At 38.0% G+C, this 23,311-nt stretch overlaps 2 protein-coding genes and 1 pseudogene across 2 annotated transcripts; all 3 read left to right on the forward strand.

Annotated features, from left to right (window-relative positions):
• The first annotated feature begins 1,961 nt into the window (after positions 1-1,961).
• LOC133722154 (uncharacterized) lies at positions 1,962-7,423 on the forward strand. The gene is made up of 4 exons (XM_062148975.1): positions 1,962-3,571; positions 4,371-4,955; positions 5,926-6,101; positions 6,252-7,423. The coding sequence occupies exons 1-4, from the start codon at positions 2,080-2,082 to the stop codon at positions 6,939-6,941; spliced, it is 2,943 nt and encodes a 980-aa protein (XP_062004959.1). The 5' UTR covers positions 1,962-2,079; the 3' UTR covers positions 6,942-7,423.
• A 3,962-nt stretch (positions 7,424-11,385) lies between these two features.
• LOC133722436 (FRIGIDA-like protein 5) lies at positions 11,386-16,485 on the forward strand. The gene is made up of 4 exons (XM_062149332.1): positions 11,386-13,181; positions 14,327-14,893; positions 15,546-15,718; positions 15,835-16,485. The coding sequence occupies exons 1-4, from the start codon at positions 11,546-11,548 to the stop codon at positions 16,441-16,443; spliced, it is 2,985 nt and encodes a 994-aa protein (XP_062005316.1). The 5' UTR covers positions 11,386-11,545; the 3' UTR covers positions 16,444-16,485.
• Positions 16,486-18,885: 2,400 nt separating this feature from the next.
• On the forward strand, positions 18,886-23,008 carry LOC133720990 (FRIGIDA-like protein 5; annotated as a pseudogene).
• Positions 23,009-23,311: the final 303 nt, after the last annotated feature.

Consider the following 23,311-nt stretch of genomic DNA (forward strand, 5'->3'; position numbering starts at 1 on the left):
TGGCAAGAGATCACTATCGACCCCGCCACAGAGCGTCATATACCAAAGAAGAAGGAATACCATTCCCCACAATCAAAGACCACGTCATCGAAAGTTGTCGTCGCCCACCAAGAAGCCGAAGAGAGGAAGTAAGACACCTTTACTAGCCAATTTTGTCGAGCCACTGCTAAGAATGCACAGCCCTCATCCTCTCTCTCTCTCTCTCTCTCTCTCTCTCTCTCTCTCTCTCTCTCTCTCTCTCTCTCTCTCTCTCTCTCTCTCTCTCTCTCTCAAGTATTTAAAAAAGAGCTAATCTCTTTTTACATCCATAATCTTTACACGTTAAATAAGTTGTGGCTCTCCAATTTAATGAATCATTTCCAACCATTAGGCTTTTTATCAAGTATTTTGTAAATTGGAAATGTGGATCAAATGGGTTCCCATGTATGATGATGATTCACTAATGTGGCATGTAAAATTATATCGTATTGACTACGATTTCAAAATACATCACACAATAGTTAGCAAGAAAGCCAAGGTTTAAACAAGATTGATTGAAATTGGTAAGTACAAGGGCATATATGATGAAATTAAAAGTGGAGGGACACAAATGATTTAGGGTGTAAAGATCAGGGAGGTAAAATCAAATTTGCCCTTAACAAAAAATGAAAAGAAAAGTTTTGTATAAATTATGTATAGCATGGCATGAATTTTTTTATTTTATTTTTAATTTAAGACAAAATTTAATAGAAATCCCATGTGAAAGCGATTTATTTATTTTTTTAATGTCATTTTTCATTGTTTTTCAAAATTACGTCAAATTGTCAATCTCGAATCATCCACGAATATTGAGAAAATAATATCTCTAAATTATATGTATGGCCCCATGTGTTTTAAATTTTTTTTTTTCTTTCTAATATTAAGGAAATTTGAATAAGACTGAAATAAATGTCTGAAAGTGATTTATATATTGTTTCTCAAACCACATGATCTTTCACTCTTTTTCAAAACTGTGGCGTAGTTCATTCTTTTGTTTTTTAAATTGTCAATCTCAAATCATCCACTAATGTTTTAGTAGGTTAGACCAAAAAAGAGAGAAGAGAAAATAATGTCTCTAAAAGTTACAACGTGTGGTCACAATGTGATAGGTTTGACTGAAATCAATGATGTGATAGGTTTGTCAGTCAGTGTGAAAACTAGTTCATGTATATATTATTTCTCAAATCACGTGATTTCCCACTGTTTTTCAAAATTGCGGCATAATCCATTTTTTTGCTTTTAAAACCATCAATCTAGAATCATCCACCGATCTATAAAAGCAAAAATTCTAATAAAAAGGACTCAAGATGAATGGGTTGTGCACTCAAGTCTTCAAATTGTCTATCTAATTACTTGGTTAAGTTGTATTTCTCATAGCAAAAATGATTATAGTCGATGTTTTTGAAATTGTCAGATACCAAGATGAAGAAGATGACGCAGTCGATAAGATATTTCATAATAACTTAATCAATCATCGAATCAACGATTTACCAGACCGAACAGAGGTATAATACACATTTAATTGTAAATATACTTATATTCATTTTATTTACAAGACATATTAAACTACGAATTTATACATACTCAATACATTTACAATAACTGAATTTCACGTGTACGATAAATCACGCGGGAATTTTAATCTTCACACATGACACAACATTTAACACAAAAACAAACCGTCTTTCATACAAACACTATTACACAACCAACTTCTTTGTCATCAAAAAAAGAAGAAGACCAACTTCTTTGCATCTCATCATCATCTCTTAAACACACACATAATGCATGTATCAACCTAATCAAAGCCCTAATCGTTCTCACTAATGACAAAACATGCAGATGCTCGACACGTGGCCACCTGCTTGCCGGCGTGGGCCCCACCTAAGCCCTCCCCATCAGAGACTGAAATGATGTCTTCTTTCCCAACATGGCAAGCCAAACGTCCAAACGTAACAGAATTTCGCTCACGCCGATTGGCCGTCTCCACCTCCTCCTTTTTCGCATTTATTCAAGGCTCTCTCTCCTCTCTCTCTCTCTCTCTCTCTCTCAGTCACCACTATGGAGACTACGGCGGCGGAGTTGGAAGAAATATCGGGGGCGAAACAGAGGAGCCTAGGCACGGCGTTTGAGTCGTTGAGTTCGCAAGCTTCGTCGATTCTGAAGTTTACGGTGGAGTGGAAGGAGCTGGAGGACCATTTCGAGTCGACCCGGAGGGTGCTCCGGACCCGGTTCGAGGAGGTGAGGGATCGCGTGAAGGAGGTGGCGGAGATGGAGGCGAAGGAGGAGAGGCTGAAGATGGAGGTGAAGGGGAGGGAGAAGGAGTTAGGGGAAATCGAGGAGGTGGTGGAGCGGAAGAGGAGGGAGGTGGAGGAAGGTGAGAGTTATTTGGAGTCTGTGAGGGCTTTGATTGTGGAGAACGATGAGGAGCTTAGGGTTAGGGAGGAGAGGTATGATAAAGTTGAGAGATTGATTAGGGAGAAGGAGAGGGAGGTGGAGGAGATAGAGAAGCATGTGAGAGAGAGGTCTAGGAAGTTGAGTTGGCTGGACAAGAAGATAGAGGTGAAGAAGAAGGAGGTTGAGAGGGAGGAGAGGGAGTTGAGAGAGGTTAGGGATTTGGAGGAGAAGAAATTGAGTGGTGTTAGGGGGTTGATTGAGGAGAAGAGGAAGGAAGTTGAGTTGAAGGAAGATGAGATGATGATGGTGAAAAGGAGGGTTGAGGATTGTGATAGGGAAATGAAGGAGAAAGAGGAGAGGCTGAGATTGATTGAGAAATCGAAAGAGGAAATGATTGGTGTGGTGGATTTGAAAGGGAAAGAGTTCTGTTTGCTGAAGAAATCAATGGAGGAGTGGTGCTGTAAGATTGAAGTGAAGGAGAGGGAGCTTGAAGGATGGGTTGATAAGTTGGAATCGAAAGAGAAGGAAGTTGAATTGAAGGTTGAGGAGCTTGATTTGATTCGTAGCAAGTTCCTCGATGAGGTTCAGTTCAAAGAAAAGCATTTGGATTCGCTTGAAAAATCGTTACTAGAATGGGAGGAGGATCTGCATTCCCTCCAGAAGTCGGTACAAGAATGTTCCCGGGGAGGTGAGATCATTAGGGATGGAAGAGGATTGCAGCAGTTCATGGACGAGCATCTGAAGAGAATCGATTCCATGGGTACTGAACTGTCAGCGATTCTTAAAGAGTCTTCAGACCCGGGGAAGTTGGTTTTGGATGCAATGCAGGGGTTTTATGCTGACAACAGGGAGTTAGATTTTGAATTGAGAGTTAGAAGAAGAAGTTGTTGTCTTTTGTTAGAGGAGTTGAGGAGAATCTCTCCACAAATGAATCCTCAAGTGAAAGAGGACGCAACGAAACTGGCTGCTAATTGGAAAGCCAAGATGACAGTGGCGAGTGACAATGAGTTGGAGGTTTTGGGATTTTTGTGGATTGTTGCTGCTTATGACTTAACTTCTATCTATGATGCGAAGGAGCTTAAAAGGCTTCTTTCTAAAGTTTCGCGGGGTGAACAAGCAGCTCAAATAGGCCTGGCCCTTGGTATTCCGGCACCTGGTAAGCTCTTCTTACTTTTCCATATGCTTTTCAATTTTCTTATTCATATCTATATCTGAATATTGTTTCTTATATCACTCTCTGGTAGTCTGGTTATTTTGAATATGCATTTTCTGAATCGACAGCCTGTAACATGATTTTTGATTGAACTCTCAACTTTTGATGACTCGTATTTTTTAGATATTATGTTTATTACCCTGTCAATTCAATAAATAAACATCTATATCAGCATTTAGCAAGGGTGCCTCTGACATGTTATGAGATGGGGTAGGCCCTTGTAATCTTTTCCAGTTTGCTACATTTTTTCAGAGCACCATTAATTAATTTGTTCCAGTAACAAAAACTTTCCCATTTTGCTGGCAGAAATTTAAAACAGTTTTGTTGTCCTTATATTATAACTTGTTTGAGTCATCTCTTGTTGCATGTATTCTCTCATTTATCGCCATCACAGTGGATAGATTGGTGCCGTATAGGCTCTTCTTTTGATACCAAATCGATCCTAGATTTTCTTATTGCAAATTCTGCATATACTCAGATACTGGTGGTTTAAGCAGTATTTACCATCAAGTTGCGCTTAATATCATCTGATTCTTTGACATATGTGAAACAAGAATTCTCTTATTTTATCATTAGTTTTTCTTGGGAATATTGAAGCTAATAGCTATTCCCACCCCCACCTGCACCTACCACTCTATTGAAAGCACAACAGGCACATAATGCTTCAGATTTTTTGATTTGTTAACCTCACAAATATTCACCAACTAACCTATCTACTGATTTGTTTCTTAAAATTGCATAGGAAGCCGCAACATTTGTTCCCCTGTCAAAATTGAGGAACCAGAATCTTCCACGGCCAACAATGCAGCAACTATTTCTTCTCCTAATCCTCAAACAAATGCCACCACAGATGCAAGGGATTCACAGGGGTGTATAAATGAGACTTTGAATTGGAATGAAGATACAATACAGAATGAAATAGTGGCTGCTGTTCAATCGGCATCGGACCCAGAAAAACTTGTGTTGAAGATGATGCAAAATTCTCTTGGAAAATACTGGACAAGCGCAGAAGGTAGTCTGAAAAAGCGTGTCATGTCGTGTAATATTTCTCTATTAAAGATGCTAATGAGAGTCTCACCACAAGTTGGATCTCAAGTAAAAGAAGACGCCAAAAAGCTAGGACTCCAATGGAAAGCAAAAATTAGAGCTGATACTGAACATTTGGAACATCTTTTGGAGATTGTGGGGTTTTTGCTATTTATTGTTGCATATGGATTGCTTCCTACACTAAATGGAGATGAGATTGTAAAGTTTCTTGAGAAGCTTTCTCAATATAAAGAAGCTGTAGAATCATGTCAGATGCATGGTTTTCTGGATAAGATCCTTGGTAAGCATCTCAGAAATTTACTATTATAGCGTTGTGTTTGCATTACACTGACCATTATATTCATTTATATCTTATTATGTTATTTCTGCTTTCTGCAATGCACAATGTTTTCACTCTAGGAGTTTGTAAACTCGAGTGTCCTAGATGCCATTCTTGTATCTCTGGTAATTGGGTGATAGCTAACTTTGAGTGGGTTATACACTGCCTTCAGGAGCTAATGGTTGGATATTAGAAAATGGCTTGACTAATGAATTAGAAACCTAAGATGAACTTCATGATACTGGGTAAGGTATTGTGGATATGTATATGAAGTCGAGTCACTGAGTCAGTAAGAGATTGTTTACATATGTGTTCTGTTGGGATTTCTTATATGGTTTGAGTTGATGTTTTATGTGTGGTTCAAACATTTTGTGGAGTGCTAGCAGATGCGCTAGTATTCACTCAATCAGTTGATCGCCCATATTAGTGTTAGCCCTTTCCGGTGCCCCTTTCTACTTCTTTCTCTTGAGACTTTCAGCAAACTGAGCTTCAAAAAAACGTCTTGCAAATGGATTCAATATACTTTTTTGAAATGTTTGAGCCTTCTTCATCTTAATATAGTTCTTATATCACCAAGATGTCTGATGTCTCTAGTTGGCTGTCAGTAAGTTTCCACACAAATGTCATTAGTATGATATCTAGTTTGTCCACATTGGTTCTTCTCTCCTAGGTAGGAGATGAGAGTCTATCAAAATCATCTTCTTGCATCACCTGTGTTGCGCTTTTCCTTTTATGCATCAACAGTGTTTCGCTTTTTCTTTTATAACTATGGTTGTGCTCTAATTTCTTCCCTTTTTATCTTAAATATGATTCTTTTGGTAATAATGCACTTGCTAATCATAACCTGTTTAAGTGTGGCCTACAATTCTCCTTTTGAACTTCTTTGGATCTGTCAGATGAAATCCTTATAATTTTATTTATATACATGCAGCTGTCTTTATTCAGACACTAGTGGAAAGGAAGCAACTCTTTCAGGCTCTTGGATTTGTCTTTAAGTTCAAGTTACGTGACAAGTTCACTCCAGTACGAGTCTTAAAAGACTATGTGAAGGATGCAATGAAGAGTTGGTCAGAAACTTTGAAAAGAAAGAAATCAGTTGATGAAAAGGTATCTCAACTCTTCTTTGAGATCCAGTATCTGCTTCTGTTTTTATTTTTATTTATTGCCTGAATAGCTGCTTCTCCTCTATAGTTGAAATCTAGTTCCATCCTCGATGCAAATGGATGTACAATAATAAAGGCTTACTTTCGTTCACAGGTTGAGTTTTTAGACAGCAAAATAGCTGCTTTTGGAACTGTGCTTCGATGCATCAAAGAATACAACCTCGAGTCTGAATACCCGTCCAGGGAAATTGCAGTACAAATAGGTGAGCTGGAAAAACTAAAGGAGATTTGGAGAAGTTCAGCGAAACATCTTGCCTCTGTCACTAGACAGCAAGAGCAGAGTCAAGGGAAGAAACGTAGTAGCAGCACTTGTTCCCCTGCGGTTCAACAAGGACAACAGCAGAAAAGTAAATTCCATCGGACAGCTGAAGCAGCCCCTAATCCCTATAAATCACCAACTTTCACCCCTGTGCTTCTGCAGTCAAGACCATCATCATCTTTGGCTTATGGAAATTATGGACAGCATGGGCAGGTTGGTGATATGGCTGCCAACTCTAGTGAAGTTGATAGATCTTCATCTTTGGCATATGGAAATTACGGACAGCTTGGGCAGTTTGGTGATATGGCTGCCAACTCTAGTGAAGTTGATAGATCTTCATCTTTGGTGAGTGAAATTCATGGACAGCATGGGCAGTTTGGTTATATAGCTGCCAACTTAGCTGAAGTTAATCCTCGTTTTGGTACCATAGATGAAGTTGATCCTCATTTTGGTGTACATAATCTTCCGAACCCTTATTCATCCATGGATTTCACCTTCTTCCCTGGCCGTTATGGCCCTTATTAAACCTAGAATCAACCTGCGAGACATGCTGGACATGAAGGGCCAGGGTATGTTGCAACTTCAAAACCCGGTCCCAGTGCATATTGCTGATTTTTGTCCATGCTTGTACAGTCATCCTTGAAGCACCAGCAACTGTACTGATGTCACAACTTTGCTAAATAGCATAGCCTTCTTTTCTTCGTTGCATTACTTGCTTTTGTTTAGTAGGAGAACCACCTACTTTGGCCGACCGTATTTTCAAAGTTAATAGTAGTATTTAACTAGTGTAAAGTGTTAGGTTAGATTCCTTCAAAGACCTCAAGGTGCTGTAGACGAAACCCTCGGGCATTGTTTACCGCCAAGGGAAGAGAGCGATATATTTGTTGCTCTAATTTATGTATTTTTGGACTTGGATCGTTTTCTGGTTATTAGAATGATGGAAATAAGTAAATTATAGGCTCACTTTATTGATCTATAAAAAAGATATCTAAAATTTTAGATCTTAATATAGTGGATACGTTACGATTTCATTAAAAGGTTGTTACGTGTCATATTAAAGAATCATGACAAAAAATTTTATCTTCTCATTATGCCACTTGGTTAGAGTAATAAACAAGACGCGTGACAAAATTTTAATGAAATTGCAAGAGGTACCGAGGTACTGAGGTAGTTGATGAATCAAACAATATGTTTGAAGTGAGGATTTCAATACGTCATTTTTTGGACTCCGTTGCAACAGTAAACAAAGTGACAAGATGTAATTGATGAAACATTTATGATCTCATTTTAAAAACCATGTTTCCTCAATGAATTTGTAATCTCTATCCCATAGCAAAAGCGTCTAAGGAGGCAGCCAGATAAAGACTGAGACCAAGAGGGTATTGTGCCCCACCTAATTTAAAAAAAAAAAAAAAAATCCTTCTTTAATGATTTTGTGATACTTCTACATTTAATATTTATTATTTTTATCTAATTATTCCTCTTATGTATTTCTTTTCCTGAAATAAGTATAATAATACTCTATTTATTAGGAACTCTCATCAAATTACTTCCAAAAAAAAATATTTGATAATTAATACTAGAAATAGGTAGATGAACACCTTTTCATTCACATTCTTAATAGTTGATTTCCTTTTTGGGCTGCATTTTCTACTTTTACACTTTTTTGACTTTTGATTCCTAGATATTTATTAATTAACTAATTTTAATAGTTAATGCAAAGAAAAAGTATAGTTAAGACATACAATATTTTTTCTTCTCTCTATTATTTATTGTAAAATTTTTATTTATATATTAGCAATTTTAAAGACATTTAAGGCACGTCCTAATATAAAATCTTGGCTCTGCCACAGTAGCCAACCGGAGTGGCGGTAGCGTCTAAGATCCATGTAAGAATTATTCTTCGATCTCCAATGTTGTACTTCATAGTTTCTTCTAATGTTTTACAATAGAATGGATGGCTGTTCTGTTTTGTTTACCCTCAAAATTGTTAGGTATTAGGTGCATCAGCATAATGAGATTTTACAAAGAAGGGCATCAAATTAAGTTCGGTATTACATTGATCAATCGTCATAAATATATGTGCACGTCAAAAAAAGAAAATGAGAGTGTTTATTATATGATCGTTTAGTGGATATGTTACAATTTCATTAAAAAGTTGTCATGTAAAGAACCATAATAAAAACTTTTATCTTCTCATTATGCCACTTGGGTTAGAGTGGTAAACATGACACATGACAACATTTATTGAAGTCGTAGTGTTATCCCCAGAACCAAGAAGGGGCATCAAATTAAATCCGATATAAAATTGATCACTCGTGATAAAGATATGTGCATTGGAAAAGAAATAAGAACTAGGTTGTTAATTATATGATCGTTTAGTGGATATGTACGACTTCATTAAAAGGTTGTTACGTGTCATGTCAAAAAGCCATTATAAAATTTTCTATCTTCTCAGTATACCACTTGGTTAGAGCATTAACATGACACATGAAGACATATTAGTGAAGTCGTAACGTACCCGTTGAAACAAAGAAAGAGAGTTAGATTAAATCCGATATAAAATTGATCACTCGCCATAAAGATATGTGCATTGGAAAAAGAAATAAAAACGAAATTGTTAAATATACGATATTTTAGTGGATATTTAACAACTTCATTAAAAGGCTGTCACATGTCAACCATAATAAAATTTTCTATTCTAATTATGCCACTTGATTAGAGTATTAAACATGACAAGTGACAATATTTCAATAAATTTGTAACATACCCACTGACACAAAAATGTGACATCAAATTAAGTCCAATATTAAATTGATCACTCATCATAAAAGATATGTGCATCAGAAATAGAAACAAGATAACACGGTTAATTATATGATCGTTATACTAACACCATGTGTTTTACGAAATCATCTTCTTTCTGACCAGGAGAACATCACTCACCAAAACTAGAGAAATGCTCCGTTGTGTGAAAGGGTAAAGTTGTCATTTCACAGACTGTAATTTCCACTTGGCAAGAGGCCAGGTGTGCCAACTAGGATGTTGGGAAGAAAGAGGCAAGAACAAGGACACCACTTGTCGACGCCAAACTGCACCAAAACAGAGACCGGCTTCCTTATTAGCATGGACTTACGAAAGAAATGCCTTAAACCATATCCAAAATCATTCTTACCAGAACACATTTGAGTCAAACCGGCCAAGATTTAGATTCACCCTCATAAATCTGATTCACGATGACTGTGACTCTGACTATATCTACCTGGGTTAAACGTTTCCTCTATTATGTCATTCACTCATTTGGGTTTTCTCTGAACTCAGTATTTTCTTATTCCGTATTTTCCTTATTAGGCTTATGTAATTATTCTCTCATTAAATTTCTTCCAAAAGAAAAAGTTTGATAATTAATGCCAGAAATAAGTAGATGTGTTCATCATTCACGTTCTTAATAGTTGATTTCCTTTTTAGGCTGTATTTTCTATTTTACACTCTCTTTAACTTTTGATTCCTAGATATTTATTAATTGACTTAATTTGCAAAGTTGATGCAAAGAAAAAGTATAGTTAAAGATACAGTATTTTTTTTTTTTTGTTAAAGGGAGAGATATAATATTTTTTCCTTTCTCGATTGTTTATTGTAAACTTTTTATTTGTATATTAGCAATAAAATGAAAAAAAAATTACACTTAATATAAAATCTTGGCTCTGCCACTGCAGCCAGCTGGAGTGGTGGCAGCGTCTAAGATTCTTCAATCTCCAATGTTGTACATCATAGTTTCTTATGCTGTTTTATGATAGAATGGATGGCTTTACCCTTAAAATTATTAAGTATTAGGTGCATCAGCACAATGAGATTTTACAATGAATGGCATCAAATTAAGTCTGATATTATCTGGGTCACTTGTTATAATAATATAATTATATGTGCATTGTAAAAAAAAAAACGAGAGTGTTAATTATATGATTGTTTAGTGGATAAGTTGTCTAAAAAACCATAATAAAAATTTATATCTTCCCATTATGGCACTTGGGTTAGAGTGATAAACATGACACATGACAACATTTCAAGGAAGTTGTAGCGCTACCACTGAAACTAAGAAGGGGCATCAAATTAAATCCGATATAAAATTATATATCACTCGTCATAAAGATATGTGCATTGTAAAAAGAAATAAGAACTAGATTGTTAATTATATGATTGTTTAGTGAATATGTTATTACTTCATTAAAAGGTTGATACGTGTCATGTCAAAAAGTCATAATAAAATTTTCTATCTTCTCATTATGCCACTTGGTTAGAGTATTAACATGACACGTGAAGACATATTAGTGAAGTCGTAACGTACCCACCGAAACAAAGAAAGAGCAATAAATTAAATCCGATATAAAATTGATCACACGCCATAAAGATATGTGCATCAGAAAAAAAAAAAGAGAAATGAATTATTAATTATATGATCGTTAACGACTTCATTAAAAGGTATTCACCTGTCAACCATAATAAAATTTTCTATCTTCTCATTATGCCACTTAGTTAGAGGATTAAACATAACACGTAACAACATTTCAATAAATTCGTAACATACAGATCGATATAAAAAAGTGATATCAAATTAAGTCCACTATTAAATTGATCACTCGTCATAAAAATATGTGCTTGGGAAATAGAAACAAGATAATACGGTTAATTATATGATCGTTATACTAATACCGAGTGTTTCACGAAATTATCTTCTTCCTGACTAAGAGAACACCACTCCTCAAAACTCGAGAAATGATCTGCCGTGTGAAAGGGTAAAGTCATCATTTCACACTGTAAATTCCACTTGGCAAGAGTGCAGGTGTGCCAACTAGGATGTTGGGCAGAAAGAACATGTCGCCACTTGTCGACGCAGCGAAAACAGAGACCGGGATTCCTTTATTAGCATGGACCTAAGAAAGAAATGTCATTCTTACCAGAACACATTTGAGTCAAATTTAGATTTAGATTTAGATTCCCCTCATTAATCTGGTTCACGTTGATGGTGCTTTGCTTAGTCTCCGAGTCTCTGAGTCTCTGCCTATATCTACCTGTGTGTTAAACGTTTCCTCTGTGTCATTCACTCATTTGGGTTTTCTCTGAACTCAACAATGGAGAAGATGGACTCCGATTTGAAGGAGTTTGAGTCGAAAGAGAGGAGTGTATGCAAACAACTGGAGACTTTACAGTCTCAATCTTCGTCTATGCTTCGGTTTTCTCTGCAGTGGAAGGAATTACAGGACCGTTTGAAGTCGACACAGGCCCAAATCCAGACCCAGTTGGAGGAGGTAAAGAGGTGCGAGGCTGAGAAGGTGAGGCTGATGACGGAGGTGGAGACGAAAGCCAAGGAGGTGCGGAAAGTGGAGGAGTTGATTGATCAAGGTAAGACTCATCTGAATTATCTTGAGTCATTGATTGAGCAAAAGGGTCATGAGGTTGGTGAATGTGGTGAAAAAGATGAGGATAGGGATAGGGAGTTGAGTGTGGCCATGGTGGAAGATAGGGTTGAGGATGGTGGGAATATAATTGATTTGGTGATGAAGAGGTTGAAGGAGGCTGGGTTTGATGAGGTGAGCGAAGTGGAAGTGGCGAAGGGAGTGTTGGATAAATATTGTGGCGAAATCGAGTCGAAGATGAGGGAGTTGAGTGTGATTTTGGGGGAGATTGAGGAGAAGAGGGAGGAGTTGGGTTTGCAAGAAGAGCAAATTAGGGTGGTGAAGAGTGCTATTGAGGGATGTGATAAGGAAATGAAGCAGAAAGAGGAGAAGCTGAATTTGATTCAGAAATCGATAGAGGAATGCGCGAATGTGTTGGATGAGAAGGGGGAGATTGTTAGGGAAATGAGTGAGGAAGTGGAGGAATTTCGTGTGCGTAGGAAGGAAATGGATGAGTTGAAATGTAAACTTGAGGCGAAAGAGAGTGAGCTGGAGAGATGGGCAGTGGCCCTTGCATTGAAAGAGAAACAAGTTAAATCGAAAAGTAAGGAACTTAGTTTGACTGAAAAGAGGGTCGTGGAAAGCCTCAGTGAGGTTCAGATGAAAGAAAAGGGTTTTGATGAGCAGAAAAAACTGATAGAAGAAGGTAGAAAGCATTTGGATGTAGTCTCCAATAAACTACAAATGAAAGAGTGGAGACTTCGTAAACAAGGAAAAGACCTTAAATTGGAAAAACAAGTATTGGAGTCGAATAAAAAATCCACTAAAGAACACAATAAACAGGGTCCGAAATCGCAAGAGGAGCCTAACGCCCTCCGTTCTGAATCTGAAATAACTTGGGATGGTATAGGCTTGCAGAGGTTCATGAGTGGGCAGTTGCAGAGAATAGATTTAATGGGTAGCAAAATGTCAGCTGTTCTTCAAGGCTCATCAGACCCGGCTAAATTAGTGTTGGCTGCAATGCAAGGATTTTACAGGTCAAATTCAAATACGGAAAGCAGGGAGATTGAATTTGATTTGGAAATTACTAGAAGGAGTTGCATTCTATTGCTGGAGGAGCTGAAGAGTATGTCAGCACAAATCAGTCCTCCAGTGAAAGAAGAAGCCATGAAGTTGGCCACTGAGTGGAAGTCTAAGATAGCAGAGACGACTAATAATAGAGTAGAGATATTGGGGTTTCTGCAGCTTGTTACTACTTATGAGTTGACCTCTCTTTATGATGCAAAGGAACTTCAAAGTCTTTTAGCTTTAATTGCTCCGCTTAAACAAGCAACTGAATGCCAGGCCCTTGCTATCTCTGATAAGCCATCTGGTACGTAAAGCTTTCTTAATTTTCTCCCATATTCATATCTAAATTTCCTTTGCTTGCGGTAGGTTAACATTATGTACATCTAGAGCAGTCATTTATTTTAAGAATCTATTGGACACATTGATTATTAAACAAATTTATTATCGGCAAGGTTTTTCCTGTTTGTCTTAAGTATTTTCCTTACTTAATCAACTGTCCTTTAGCAAGGACAAATAGGAAAGCTAGCCGTTATTTAATCAGGTATAGTTTTCAACCTTGGCGTTATTTTCTGCAAAGATGATATTTTATGATGATTGTAAACACTTTCTGACTTTCTCCTTTTGGATATTCAGTTTCATTTGCCCCCGATGTTATATATTGATGTTATTTAAAGCTTTAGCATCTCTAGCTTGTTGCATATCTTCTTATTTATCTCATTAGAATTTCAGTAGACATGCCAGTTGCCACATATGCTTTTCTTTTGATAACTTTTTATCCTAGATCTAGTTATTGCAATTTTTGCATGAACAATTATTAGGTTCACCCCTAGGATGAATGAGCATATTCACCCCCATTGTCGATTAACGCATAATAACTTTATAATTTTCTAATCCAACCATTCATTTTGTATAACGTAATACAAAGATTAGCTTTGTAAAAAATCAATCAAATTGAAGACCTTTCAGTTATTCATTTCTATGAAATACATGGACGGTTCATCATAATAGTAGTAAGTGTTGTTAGAACCATCCATTTGTTTGATTCAATTAGATAATTAAATGATTTCTGATTCGATTGATTTTTTACATAGATGATCTTTAAAGGCTAATTTAAGATATGGACCGTTGGATTATAAATTTATTAAATAAAAGTATGTTAATCGATAATAGGGGTGAATATGCTCATTCACCCTAGGGGTGAACCTAAGAATTGTTCTTTTTGCATATACAAATTTGTCTATTAGGCTGTTTCTCTCTCCAATCTGCATGTACCTTCTGATGTTTGACATACGAAAAATATCGATTTTCCTATTTAGTATTTCCCTTTTTTTTGGTGAGGTTTAAACATACTAGTCATGCCCGTCCACCACACAGCGTACAAATTGATTCAATGCACAAGTTGCACTTATTCTGTCACTTAACCATCTGTTTCTTATTGTAAATGCATAGGAATCAGTATGTGTCCTCCTGTGAAAGATGAGGAACAAGAATCTTCACTGGCCAGAAATGCAGTAACTTCTTCGAATCTTCAACCAAGTGCCAACGTACATGCAAGGAATTCTCCAGGGTTCGTAAATGATCAATTGGCTTGGAAACATTCAATTCTGAACAAAATTTTTGTTGCTCTTGAAAAGTCATCGAATTTAAACCCAGCAAAAATTTTGTTGGATTTGATGCAAGTATCCTATGCTGGATACTGGACACAAGGAAATGCTGGTTTTGAAGCAACTGCCATGAAGAGCTTCATTTCCCTATTGGAGACTGTAAGAAGAGCCCAACCGCATGTTGGAACTCAGTTGAAAGAGGATGCAGCACAGTTAGCTGTACAATGGAAAAAGAAACTGACTGATGCTGAAAATCCCCTAGATATCTTGGGTTTCTTGTTGTTTATAGCTACATATGGGTTAGTTTCTACGTTCAAGACAGATGAGCTTGCAAAGCTTTTTGGGCTGATTTCTCGGCATACACATGCTTTAGAACTATGTCAGACAATTGGTTATGCACAGAAATTCCCTGGTAAGCTATTTGTGCCGACCACCATTACTCTTATTTACTATTATGGTATGCTGTTTAATTTCTTTCTAGACTCTGTGTTGGTAACCATACATGTCGTAATTGCCATCCTTGTGTCCATTATGTTGCCCTCCTTTTACCCTTCTTTTTTAACTGCCCCTTCAGGAGTAGTTGATTGGTTGATTATTATCGAATTTCTTGATGAGGTTTGACAAACCTTTAGAAAACCCATTCAGTCAATAATATAAGGAATTAAAAAATTGTACAATGGAGTTAAGTAAGAGATTGTTTACAGACTGGTTTTATTATCTTGCCAGCGAACAGTTTATAACCGTGGTTGTGAAGTATCAATATATATTTCTTTGTATCGGTCGAGGATTTGGTGAAGTAGTACTGTTTCTTTATGCAATAGTTGTCCTTCCTAGGATGAAGATTTGGTGAAGTAATGTTCTTTCATGATTGGTATTTATTGTTTCCCTTGCATATTATTCGCGTTCTTTTTTCGTCTTTCCATCCTAAACAATCTTTGTTTTGTTAGTTTCATTTCCTATTGGTAACTTCTTCGAGTGTGACTGATGTTACTATGCCGTTCTCCTTTTGAAACTTCTTTTGAGCATCTTGATGAAAACGTACAACTTTGTTCGACACATTACAGATTATATTCTGGATCTTGTTCAAAGCAAACAACTAGTTGAGGCTGTCAGATTAATTTGCACCTCCAAATTAACCGACAAATTCCCCCCAGCACCACTGTTACGTGAATATGTGGAGGATTCATTGAATCGTTGCAGTAAAATTTGCACGACAAAGATATCACTTGATGAAAAGGTACCTTTAATTAGCTCTTCTTTGCACAGTTTTATAATTGCTTTTTAGATACTTATATCAAGGAACATCACCCACTAGATCGAGATACATCTTCAAACGCTTACTTTTTCTCGCAGGATAAGGTTGTAGACGGCCTAATAGCTGATCTAAGATCTGTGATCCAATGCATCAACAAATACAATCTCGAGTCTGAATACCAATCCGCACATGTTGAAATACAAATAGATGAGCTGAAAAAACTAAAGGAGAATTGGAGACTGTCGGCACAATCTCTTGCCTCCCAGGTTGAACCACAAAAGAGTAAAGGGAAGAAGCGTAGTTGTCCTAGCACTCCTACATCCATGTTTCAACCACAACAGCAGCTTGGACATAATGGTCAGCTGACAGCCATATCAGCTGCTAGACCGCCATCCTATCCATTGCCTACTTGTATCCCAAGCTATCCACAGTCACATTCGTCATCTGTGCTGAAAACAAATTTTGGGATTCCCGGGCAGTTTACTATGCCTGCCAAGAGCCACCCAATTGCTGTCAATATTGGAGGGCCGTTCATGCCAACTATGAAGCGCCCGTGTATGATGCATACCAGATACCCAGCCTCAGCCCCAGCTCCTGCTCCGGCTCCAGCTCCGGCCCCGGCTCCAACCCCAGTGCCAATGCACACTGCTAATTTCCGTGTACCATGCAAGTTTCCTCACCCTAATATGATGCAGTTTCGGAAGTAGGTAGCCTACTTTGCTGACCACAGTTTGGGAGAACACACACCCCCCCCCCCCCCCCCCCCCCCCTATGTAGGTAGAAACCCGTGACATAGATGGAGGAGTTCTTCTAATGTCTGGACATCCTAAATAAACATCTTAGGAGTCGATCTTGTGACAGTTGTGTACAAAAGTTGTGAACTCTACCGTAATTTAAACCCTTCCATTGAAATTTGGATGGTCAAGTTCACATGCTCCTTTGATTTTAGTTTTTAATAAAGCAAAACTTATGGTATCAATTGGGTTAAATTATCAAAAAAAAAAAAAAGGGTTAAATTATAAGATCTTTTGCCTTTTTGAATATCGATCTTTCATTTCCTTCTGTCAATGCGGAGAGTATCTATATAGCCATTGATAGAAGCCCCTAGAGTCATTTCATCAATGCTCATTCATGAATCAACCACTCATGTTCCACATTAATTCCCTCATATGACTAAAAAAAAGGGGTTAAATTATAAGATCTTTTGCCTTTTTGAATATCGATCTTTCATTTCCTTCTGTCAATGCGGAGAGTATCTATATAGCCATTGATAGAAGCCCCTAGAGTCATTTCATCAATGCTCTTCATGAATCAACCACTCATGTTCCACATTAATTCCCTCATATGACTAAAAAGTCAATACATGAATTTGACCATGCATTTAGCCCAATGCAATCACTTGAATATGCATCGATTTTCTACTCATAAGTTGTCATCATGAATGCACCAACCATTAATATCCTGCATTCACTTCATGCAAAATATCTCCATCAAGAGAGAATAAACACCAAACCTAACACTTAGCTAGTGTTCCGGGTTATTTCCCTCCCGACAATTACACTTGCCTAATATAACGACTTCTTTAATAGTCGTTCAATTTACGACAAAACCAATCATGTTGATGCAAATACCGGTCGTGTACTCTCACAGTCCGGGTAAGTTTAGAACCTATGGGGTTGAAAAGGCCCTTACTCTAACGGAGCACGCTCATCACTGCAAACAAATGAAAAACATACACAAAACGTAAGCACGTACCTGCCCACATAAAATTCATGGCAAATACTTAGGTGGGGGTTTCCCCACCACGTGGCCTTACGGCCACCCAATCAGAACTGCCGAAATTTTCCATCTCTGCTGAAAATGCCCCTGCTTCCTAAAGTGAAATACCCAAAACACCCCCCTGCTGGTCGCTACCTCCTAGTGGCAGGGTGAAACTTGGTGTCACTGGATGTATTTTCCAGTGGCAACATGGTGGGAAAGCTGTGAGAATGGATATTATGCTATGCTGTCTTCGAGTTGTAGACCGAGTTATCTTTCCGTTGTGTCACCGCTGGGAAGCAAATAGAACCGTCTGGAGCGCGTTCTTTGCTAGCTGGTGCGTATTTGAATACAATTGTTTAGTAGAGACTCATGATATTATTTCAGGATGTACTCTAGGTGCCTATTGTAATCAGGGGTTTAGGCTCAATGTCCCCCCCTTGTATTCGACTGTTTCATTAATCAAGGCTTGAGGGCAGCCGCACCAGCCCTTTATTAAAAAAAAAAAAAAAAAAAAAGGAACACAACCAAAAAAAAAAGAAAAAGAATTTGAAAATGCTGGCCACGTGGCAGCAATTCATAAGCTGGCGTGGCCCCCAATTCACACTCGTTTTAGCTTTGGTACGGAAGATAGGTAAGGCTCTAAAAAATGGTGTATAAATTCTGTGATCACTCTACTGACTCAGTCACTCTCCATTTTCCTCCATTCTCAAGGGTTTTGAGAATTTGGGTTTTTCCCTAAAGCTCCAACCTTTTTCCCTTTTCCCTATCTGAAAATATAGGGTTTTTGTTCATGGACAACATAGCCTCTGATTTAGACCTCGCAGAGACGAAGCAGAGAAATCTGAGCAGAGCCTATGATAGCCTACATACCCAAACTTCTCCCTTTATGGTGCTAGGTCTTCAGTGGAAGGACCTCGAGGACCACCTCGACTCGACCCGGACCAAAATCCAGACCCGGTTCCAGGAGCTCCAGGCCCGGGAAGCCCAAATCGCTGACCAGGTGAAAAAGCTTGAGTCTTTGAAGGAGGTTGAGTACGGTAAGAGTCACTTGGACTCTTTAAAGTTGTTAATTGAAGAAACTAGTGAAGAGCTTGGTGTCAAAGAGAGGAGGTTTTCGGAAGTTGAGAGGTTGATTAGAGTGAAGGAGAGAATGCTTGAGGATAGGAATAAGATGTTGAGTTTGGTTGAGAGGAGGATAGAGGAGAAGGGTAGGGAGGTTGAGGGGAAGGAGAAGAAGGTGAGGGTGGTGCAAGGAGTGTTGGATAAGTACTGTGTTGATATTAGGAAGAGGAAGAAGGAGTGTGGTCTGAAAGGAAATTAAGGAGGTTAAGAGGGTGGAGAGGCTGATTGAGAAGTGTGATAAGGAGTTGAGTTTGAAGTGGGGGGAAATGGAAGGGATTCAGAAATCGATGGTGGCGTATTCGGATAGGATTAAGTCGAAAGAGGGGGTTATTAGGGAGATGGAGTTGAAGGTGAAGGAGTTTGGGATGCATAAGAAGGCAATGGAGGAGTGGTGTTGTAAGGTTGAAGTGAAGAAGAGGGAACTTGAAGTGTGGGTGGAGAAGGTTGAGCCGAGGGAGAGAGAGTTTGAGCCGAGAGTTGAGGAACTTGATTTGATTGGTAAGAGGGTTAATGAGTGTCTCAATGAGGCTCAGTTGACATTGGAAAGGGATTTTCGTTTGCTTGAGGAAATGAGACAGGAGAATGTGAAGCATTTTGAGTTAGTTGAGAAGTCAGTGCAAGAACGTTCTCATGAACTTGAAATGAAAGAGAGGAGACTTGAAGAAAAGGCAAAAGAGCTTGACTTGAAACAAAAACTATTGGAATCTATTCCGAAAGCTGTTGGAGAACAAATGAAATCGAAGGAGAAGGCTAGTATTGTTCATCCTTTAGTGAAGATTCAACATATGCTCCCTGCAAACAATGTCGCCGTTCCTTTAACAGCAAGTAATGCTAGAGGTTTGCAGTTGATCATGAGTGAGCATTTGAAGAGAATTGATTTAATGAGTAGAGAAATATCAGCTCTTCTTCAAGCCTCAAGAGACCCAGCAGGATTGGTTTTGGATGCAATGCAGGGGTTTTACCCTACAAATTCAACTGTGGACAACAGGGAGCTTGATTCGGGTCTAAGAGTGATTAGAAGGAGTTGTATTGTATTGCTACAGGAGTTAAAGAGATTCTCGCCACAAATTAATGCTCAGGTCAGAGAAAAGGCAATGAAGTTAGCAGCTGAGTGGAAGGCTAAGTTGGCGGTGACCACTGAGAATAGGTTGGAGGTGTTGGGCTTCTTGCGGCTTGTTACTACGTATGAATTGACCTCCATTTATGATCCAAAGGAGCTTCACAGTCTTCTCTCTATAGTTGTTAAGCCCGAACAAACAACTGAATTCCAGGCCCTTGGTGTCTCAGATAAGGCATTTGGTAAGCTCCTTGTTTTGCTATTTGTAACTGAGTTTCTTATTTTGGATGATTATCTCTTATTGTTCTTATATATATAGAATAATGCTCTACACTTCTGATTACTCTAGTTATTAAAGTTATTTATCACTCTCAAGAATCACAACCCTTGTATTAGTCAATAAACAGACTTCTATACGAGCAGCAGCCTTGCCCTGTTTCATGTTATTGAATGGGATAGGCCTCTCAAAATTCTAATTTGTAACTTGATATTTGACCTATAGATGTCAGATGAGAAGTTCTGAATATTGATGTCCTGCCTTGTAGAGTTTCTCTTTACAGGATAAAACTTGATTGCTTATTGCTGTTGCATAGCATGGTTATCTTCTCTCTAGGGCATGCCGTATTCCTATAGCGTTGTAAAGCAATTGAGAGCAGTGATTTACTTTGAGTTGTAACAAGCATCTTCTTAAACATGTTTCAAAATAACCATCCTATTAGTTATATTCCTCAAAATTGGTATTTCATATTATTGCAAACAATTTTAGCTAGTAGAACTTTCTCCTTTTTGCTGGCCTGAACATCATAGAGTATCCTTCGTCCCTATTGTTTTAATATCTAGTTGAAGGCTATCAGCATCTTGTATTGCATGTTTTCTACGTTTATCTCTTGGAAGATCAGTGGACATGCTTGATGCCACATATGCTCGTCCTTTGGTACAATTACTTCATCGCAGAACTTGTTATGGGAATTCTGCATAAACTATTACATTGGTCTTTGAGGCCATTTCTACTCCCATTTGCACATAATTACCAACTGATGTTTGACATATGCAAAGGCATTTTCTTATTTGTCTCTAGTTTGGCATGGAAAAATTGAACCTGATAGCAATGTCCGTCCCAATCCAATACTTACCATTTGATCAAAGCACCAGTCGCACATAATGCTACCTTATGTAATGTTAAACTCAAAATTATTCACTAACTCTCCTTTCTACTATTTCTTACTGTATTTGCACAGCGAGCAGCACAATTTCTTTCCCAGTTAGAATTGAGGAACCAGAATCTTCAGTGGCCAAATGTGTAGCCCCCTTTTCATCTCCAAATCTTCAACTAAGTGCAACCAGAGAACCAACAAATTTTCAGGGGTTCATAGTTGAGCGTTTGAGTGAGAATAATTCAGTATAGGACAAAATGTTGGCCACTCTTCAAGTGTCACCAGACCCAGCACAAATTGTGTTGGAAATGATGCAAATCTCTTTTGCTCAGTGTTGGAGAGAATGAGGTTTTTTTTCAGAAGTAATTGTCATGAAGGGTTACATTTACCTACTGGAGACACTAATGAGAGTGTCAAAGCACATTGGACCTCATGTGAAAGAAGATGCAAGAAAGCTGGCAGTGCAGTGGAAAGCTAGAATGAGAACCGATGCTGGCAACTCATTGGAGATTTTACTATTTTTGGAGTTTGTGGCTACATATGGATTGCTCTCTACCATAAATGGAGGTGACATTGTCAATCTTCTTGGGGTGATTTCTCGGCATAGACAGGCTCTAGAACTATGTCAGTCGGTTGGCTTTGCAGATAAGATTCCTGGTAAGTTTCTTGAAATTTGGCTTTCACGTGTGTGCTCTATCTTTACCATTACTCTTATTTAGTTTTTTATACTACCTGATTTATTTCTGCAAGTTACAATATAATGCCAATAGGTTTTTGCAACCATATGAGTCTAGATACCATTGTTTTGTTCCTTTTGCCAAGATGATATTTATCTTACGGTTGGTTTTATGCTGCCTTGGGGAGCTAATTGGCTAGAATATTAGCAAATGGTTTGAATGTGACTGACAAACCTATGATAAAATTCATGTATTAGGAAAATATAAAATGAAATTGACTGCGACAAGGTTTGCATATTGACTTTGTTGGAAATTATTATATGGTAAGTGGTCTTTTTTTTAACTGTGGTTTAGAAGCATTAGTAAATTTTAGCACAAATGTACTGTTTAATGGTTTGATATCTGTTTGTTTGGAACAAGTGTCCTCTCCTTGGTTGAAAGTTTAGTGAAATCACGTTCTTGGATCACTGCATTCTGACTTTCCCTTGCATAGTTATGACTTATGATTCTGCTCTAATTTCTTCTTTTCCCTCTCAAATATGCCGTTGATTATGCAATTCTCATTTTTAGCTACTCTTGATTTGATGGATGCTACAATTCTGTTTTATTTGTCGCAGGTTTTATTTGGAATCTCATTGAGAGGAAGCAACTAATTGATGCTGTTAGATGCATTTGCATCTTCAAGTTAATAGACAAGTTCCCTGCTGTACAACTTTTGAAAGGTCATGTGCATAATGCAAGAAAGCATGCCAGTGAAATTTGCAAAAATTAGTTATCATTTGGTGAAACGGTACAAGCTCTTCCTTGGACACTTTTCATTAATGCTTCTTGAATGGATAAATTTAGTACCATCCCCAATGTTATATACATTATTAAGGCCTACTTTTGCTTACAGGACTTTTGCTTACAGGAGAAGGTTGTAGATGGTCTAATAGGTGATCTAAGAGCTGTGCATCAATGCATCAAAGACTACAATCTTGAGTCCAAATATCCATCTGCAGACATCGAAGTACAAGTAATTCAGCTGGGAAGACTGAAGGAGCATTACAGAAGTTTGGCGCCATCTCTTGCCTCCAGGGTTGATCAACAAGATCGGAGAAAAAGGAAGAGACCAAGCACCAGCACTTCTGCCCCCATCATTCAACCACATGAACAGCTTGAACAAAGTAATCACGAGACAGCTGTATCCACTGCTATACCCTATGCATTGCCGATTTCCACTTCAAGTTGTCCAGAGTCAAGTTCGTTATCTAGGCTGAATGCAAATTATGGACTCCCTGGACAGTTTGGTATGGCAGCCAATGACCACGCAACCTGTGCTAATTCTGAAGGTGGCTTGATGCTAACATTGACAGGCCAATATGGATCGAATGTCAGAAATCCACTCCAAGTGCACAGTGCTGATCATGACCATTCTCATACAGTCATCCTTGAATGATCCATAACTTTATAGGAGGCCACAAGTTTAGGTAGATAACAAGCCTAATTCTTGATTGTAGCTTTACCAGTATTAGTATTTGCTGGCATGACTTTTCTAAGTTGCATCACTTCCATTTAGGACAAATTATGTTGTTGAAAGTTAGAAACCCTTAACATAGATGGAGTAGTTGAAATGTTTCAGAAGCTTCAAGCTTGAGACTAGTGTTCACTGTTCAGTTACTTGAGGAAGGAGTTTGAATGGTTCTTATGGTATTGATAAGGGGAGTTGAACTTTGAAATCCGACTTGACCATAACTCATTTTCCACAAAATCCGACTCGATCATAACCCATTCTCCGGCGACCATTGCCGTCAAGGCCGGTCGC

This window comes from Rosa rugosa, chromosome 7 (genome assembly GCF_958449725.1).
Source record: "Rosa rugosa chromosome 7, drRosRugo1.1, whole genome shotgun sequence".
In the NCBI taxonomy this organism is placed as follows: Eukaryota; Viridiplantae; Streptophyta; class Magnoliopsida; order Rosales; family Rosaceae; genus Rosa; species Rosa rugosa.

Bases quoted from the DNA above. Each gene is read 5' to 3' on its own strand.
- LOC133722154 (XM_062148975.1), top strand. From the start codon at position 2,080: ATGGAGACTACGGCGGCGGAGTTGGAAGAAATATCGGGGGCGAAACAG. The intron at 4,956-5,925 runs GTAAGCATCTCA...ATATACATGCAG, and splicing joins TTTTCTGGATAAGATCCTTG to CTGTCTTTATTCAGACACTA. The intron at 6,102-6,251 runs GTATCTCAACTC...TTTCGTTCACAG, and splicing joins AGAAATCAGTTGATGAAAAG to GTTGAGTTTTTAGACAGCAA.
- LOC133722436 (XM_062149332.1), top strand. From the start codon at position 11,546: ATGGAGAAGATGGACTCCGATTTGAAGGAGTTTGAGTCGAAAGAGAGG. The intron at 14,894-15,545 runs GTAAGCTATTTG...GACACATTACAG, and splicing joins TTATGCACAGAAATTCCCTG to ATTATATTCTGGATCTTGTT. The intron at 15,719-15,834 runs GTACCTTTAATT...TTTTTCTCGCAG, and splicing joins AGATATCACTTGATGAAAAG to GATAAGGTTGTAGACGGCCT.